Source organism: Diadema antillarum, unplaced genomic scaffold (genome assembly GCF_040938485.1).
Source record: "Diadema antillarum isolate AM-2024a unplaced genomic scaffold, OU_Dant_1.0 scf00000052, whole genome shotgun sequence".
Lineage (NCBI taxonomy): Eukaryota > Metazoa > Echinodermata > Echinoidea > Diadematoida > Diadematidae > Diadema > Diadema antillarum.
In genome coordinates this window covers 1,102,591-1,107,494 of record NW_027270941.1, presented here as the reverse complement: position 1 = coordinate 1,107,494, position 4,904 = coordinate 1,102,591, and the positions used below count along the sequence as shown (strand labels likewise).

The window sequence follows — 4,904 nt, the reverse complement described above, 5'->3', positions numbered from 1 at the left end:
AAACGCCGATTTTAAAACAAACAAGCAAACAAACAAACAAACAGAAAACAGTTGAATCAACATCGCTGTTTCAAGTAGCTATATCAACCCAACCTCATTATCTAGTTTCTGCCTATCCGTTCAACTCCAATCATGACGTGTAATCTCACTGCCTCAAACACGAGGGAGACCAAAAAAATAAAAAAAAAATATTGAATAATTTCTGACCATTATCTTCAAGTTTTGTCATTCAAACTTATTTTGATATTAAGCGAACCCCGATTAAATAATGGTCTTGGATGATGTTCTTTATTTCTAGGGTTTGTTCTTCGGAAAGACACTACGTCCGTATACCGGGATATTCGTTAATCCCAGCATTTGTGGCGTCATTCCGAAAGTCGTTATTCCGAAGTTTCGTTAATCCGAAAATGAACGTGTTTATATACAATTATAAACTTACCTCCGATTGTTTGTTTGTTTGTTTGTCCGATTGGTTGTTTGTTTGTTTGTTTGTTCGTTTGTTTGTTTGTTTGTTTTTCATTTTCGGATTAACGGAATGAAGAGCAAACAAGAAATCTCCCTGATTTCAGAATTTGTGGCAAAATTTCATACCTTGTTTGTTATGTTAGTTAGTTTGTTTGTTTGTTTCTTGTCTGAGGTTTACAATTGTATTTTTAGCTTTTTTACATAGGTTTTCCCTTTCATTTTCAAACTTTTTTCATTCATTTTTGATAGATTCATAATTCAATTTCGTCCCGAGAATTCTGGAATATGCCAATCCTGGTTTCAAATTCGTCTTTTGTCGATCATATCCGAACGAAAATAATCTATTCAATTTAGTCATTATTTTGGCACACATTCTCGTCATTAATTAACCATTCAAATTCGTCCGACACACTCGCTGCACGCATAACAGCAATAAGCAATTTCATCCTTTCAGCGATCATTTTCGTCAAATTTTCCTTAAAACTCATTTCATTTCTTTTCTGTCATAGTTTCTTGGTAATTTCATTTTTCCTGCAACTGTGCACTTTTTTTCCACATTTAGGTGTAACACACACACACACATGTACCTCACCTCTACACACAAAATATGCACACACACTTTCACACACGCATACACACACATTGACACATAAAAACACGCTCTAATCAGGGTACACACCGAAACAAATATTTTAAATGCTTGTCGCAAAAGCGAAAACAGTGATCCGCGATTTCAAGGCACATTCTGATTAAAGACAATTAATTTCACATGTGTAGGGCCCTATAGTGTTTAAGTCCGTTTTAGTGTAAGAAAATTAAAAGACATTATTATTATCGTTATTATCATTATTATTATTATTATTACTACTATTATTATTATTATTGTTATTTTGCAGTTTTCCATGTTAAACAAAGCTTGTTTCATACATAAGATGCAAAGGCATAAAATTAGAAAAAAAGCGCTCAAATCCAAATGTCGTCACGACATAATTACAAATTGCCTTTATTGTTTTTGGTGTTCTCTGGCCGCCGAATACCGGAAAAAGTGAGAAAATGCCGGCGTAGAAGTGGTTCACCTTCTCAATCCTCAAAAGACCAATACTATTTGCTAATACGAATGTGTACATTGTTTATTAATTTGTAAATTTATTACACGATGCGAACACGGACGAATTTGATTCTTACATTTTCCAGTCGATGAGCGGCGGGGACGAATTTCAATGACAACTGTCTATTTTGAATGCGATGTCTTTGAAAAATGGTTGACGAAAAACAAATTAAAATGATAATTGACTAAAGTGAAGTTAGGATTTGCATTCTGTGTGCTTCTCGGGACAAATTTGAATTTTGAAAATAGTTGAAACCGATTTTTTTTTAGTGCAAAATGGACGGAAAAAGCTTACCATGAAATGGTTAGTATTTCAGATCTCTTTGAGACCAAATTGATCGAACAATTGTGGTGATTCTTCTCTGCTGATTCAATAGATTGAAAGGGCGTCGCTCTTCAGGAACACAGTAATGCCAGCTAACTCTTCAAATGCGACAACTGGATTTCGGCAGTCCCCTGGGACGGACTATTGGAGAGAAGACATCATGCGTCAATTGTACAACGGAACTCCCAGTGAAGAAAGTGCCGTAATACCTATCAACTCAACTCAAGATCCGTCCGGTACGATTTCTCCTCCATACATCCCTTGCAAACCTGCTCAGAGGGTTGTGTACGTGAAGACGCATAAAACAGCTTCGACCACCATGGCCTCTATCCTCGAGAGATTCGGATATTTGCGAAATCTCTCATTTGCGTTAGGTAAGAAAAACCATATCCTATCGAGCGAAAAGTTGTTCAGGACTTTCATGCCCTTCCGAGTTCCGAATAGGACACGAACAGATTTTGACATGTTGGTTAATCACGTCAGATATAACCGCAAGGATATGGACATCGCAGTACCCAATGCCAAGTATGTTTCTATTCTCAGGAATCCAGTATCACAATTAGAGTCGGCTTTTGGCTATTTCGAAATGGGAAGACATTTGAAAATAAGAACAAAAAATCCCTTCGAGACGTTTATGAATAATCCGCAGTATTACTACAGGAAGAAGGCTTATTTCTGGACCAGAAGTAGAAATGGGCAGCTGTATGATTTTGGCTTCGATCACAAATACGATGAAGATAAAAATCATATTCAATCGTTGATTGACAAGATATCGCAAGAAATAGACCTGATGATGATAACCGAGTACTTCGATGAATCGCTAATACTCTTTCGGAAGCTAATGTGCTGGGACTTCGAAGATATTTTGTACATATCCAACGGCATTCGCAGCAAGAGTCACAGATACACCGTCACTGATGAAATCGCCAGGAAGATTCGGACTTGGAGCGCTGGAGACGTGATGCTATACGAACACTTTAACAGGACGCTCTGGAAGAAAGTGGCAGAATATGGGCCCCAATTTCAAAAGGACCTGGCCCACTTCCACTCCCTGGAAGAGAATGTCATGAATTCATGCGTCAACCAGTCCAAGAATGACACAAAGGATCGGAGAGAAGACAAACTGATGTTGAAACGCAAGTCCAAATTCTGCGTGGATCTGATGCGTGGCGATGTACCGTATACTACCCTCATTCGGCGGGCTATGGTGAAGCGTGCTAAAGAGGAAGCTGCCCGGAGGGCGCGTGAACGTGGCAGTTGATTCAAGTGTTTTTGAAGATGGATTGGTGCTATGATCGTCAATACGGCCACTTCCGGGTTAGCGCTAGCACACATAAGAGCATTCTTCTCATCTTTTTTTTTACATTCTTCTTACTTTATTATAGGTGATACGCTACCAGCATATCACCTTATACTGTGTTTGTCAAAATCTTTCTTTATTTCTGGACACTTATTGTTTCCAATGTTCAGTTGTCAATTCACAATGCAATTTTCTATGATCATGTCAAGTTTTAATATCTGGCCTTTCTTTGTGTCTTGATCATGTATAAGTTTGAAATCTTTGTTCATAGTTTTTGTCCGTGTCTTAAATTGCTAGCGAGAGAAATCACTACACTCTTGCTCTGGGTCCGAAAGCCATTGGAAGAGGGGGAGATAATTAGTGTATTATGACGTCATTAGGTCATTTACGTCTATACTTGAACTTGATAACCGTAATACATGTGCGTGTCATCCAAAATTTGTAGTAACTGCTTTCGAAACGTACCCTGTTTCACTTTTGCGCTCATGCGTCGATATCCAGATGATTGATATTTCGTAAATGGCACGTGAACATTTTCTACAAAAACTTGTTCGATACTCATTTTGTCTTGTGATATTAATGTGTTAGTGTACTTAGATTTGATAAACAACCTTATCCAAAATTCCTCTGTTTCACTTTCACTTTCTTATAAGTTAAAGGGATGGTACAGTATTGGTGGAGATGAGAATTGGGATTTGAACTTTTTGTGAGATACCAAGAAAACACTTATGATATAGTACAGAGCATACCATTTTAAGAGGAATTCAAAGTTTATTTGATGAAAATCGGGCTTGGAATGTCTGAAACATCAAAAAACAAAGAACAAAACAAAGCGATCGTAATAGAGTGTACGTCCCACACTTTATTAGAATCGCTCTTTTGTTTTTTGTTTTTTTGGATATCTCAGCCATTTCACTAAACCAATTTTCATCAAATAAGCATTGAATTCCTCATAGAATTATATGTTCTTTCTTATTTCATAAGAGGTTTCTCATTATCTCACCAAAAAATGTTAGAAACCTGAAATTAGGTCTTAAACAAAACTGTACGATCCCTTTAATAAGGGAACGCAAACCCAAAGAGCAATGTGGATTGAGTGAAAGCAGTAACATTAGTAGAATTATACATCAATGAAAGTTTTAGGAAAATCGGACAATCGATGCATAAGTTATGTTTTTTTTTTATAGTTTGGGTGTTGGGACTGCTGGGTAAGGAGACTTTTAGAGGTTATGACGTATGAGTGGACTACAATATTTAAAAAAATATAAAGGCAATACAATAAAAATTCATTTTCATGAAAATTACTCATCCCATCAACTTTATATTGATATAATGTTAGGGGTAGCAATTATTCCCCCTGATTTCTGAAAGCGGTTAGTCAAGTACTCTTTCATTTTGCCAGAAAAGCAAATTTTTGTGGAATTCCTTTTATATTTTCTTTACATTGTTGTCCACTCATACGTCATAACCTCTAGTAGTCTCCTCATCCAGCGATTCCAACACCAAAACTTTGAAAATTCATAACTTTTGAATCATTGTCCGATTTTCCTTAAACTTTTGCTGATGTGTTCTACTGATGTTAATGCTTTTACTCAATCCACATTGCTCTTTGGGTTTGTGTTTCCTTTAACGTGTTGTGGCGTGTGAAATTTGTCTTGAAACCTTGTTCAATACGAGCCAGAAAACGATGTTGGTTGTTGACGCTG

At 36.8% G+C, this 4,904-nt stretch overlaps 1 protein-coding gene across 1 annotated transcript; it reads left to right on the top strand.

The window, feature by feature from the left end:
* The first annotated feature begins 1,983 nt into the window (after positions 1-1,983).
* LOC139715625 (galactosylceramide sulfotransferase-like) lies at positions 1,984-3,159 on the top strand. Its single transcript, XM_071627183.1, has one exon. It carries the CDS (start codon positions 1,984-1,986, stop codon positions 3,157-3,159), a length of 1,176 nt encoding a protein of 391 aa, XP_071483284.1.
* The last annotated feature ends 1,745 nt before the right edge of the window (positions 3,160-4,904 follow it).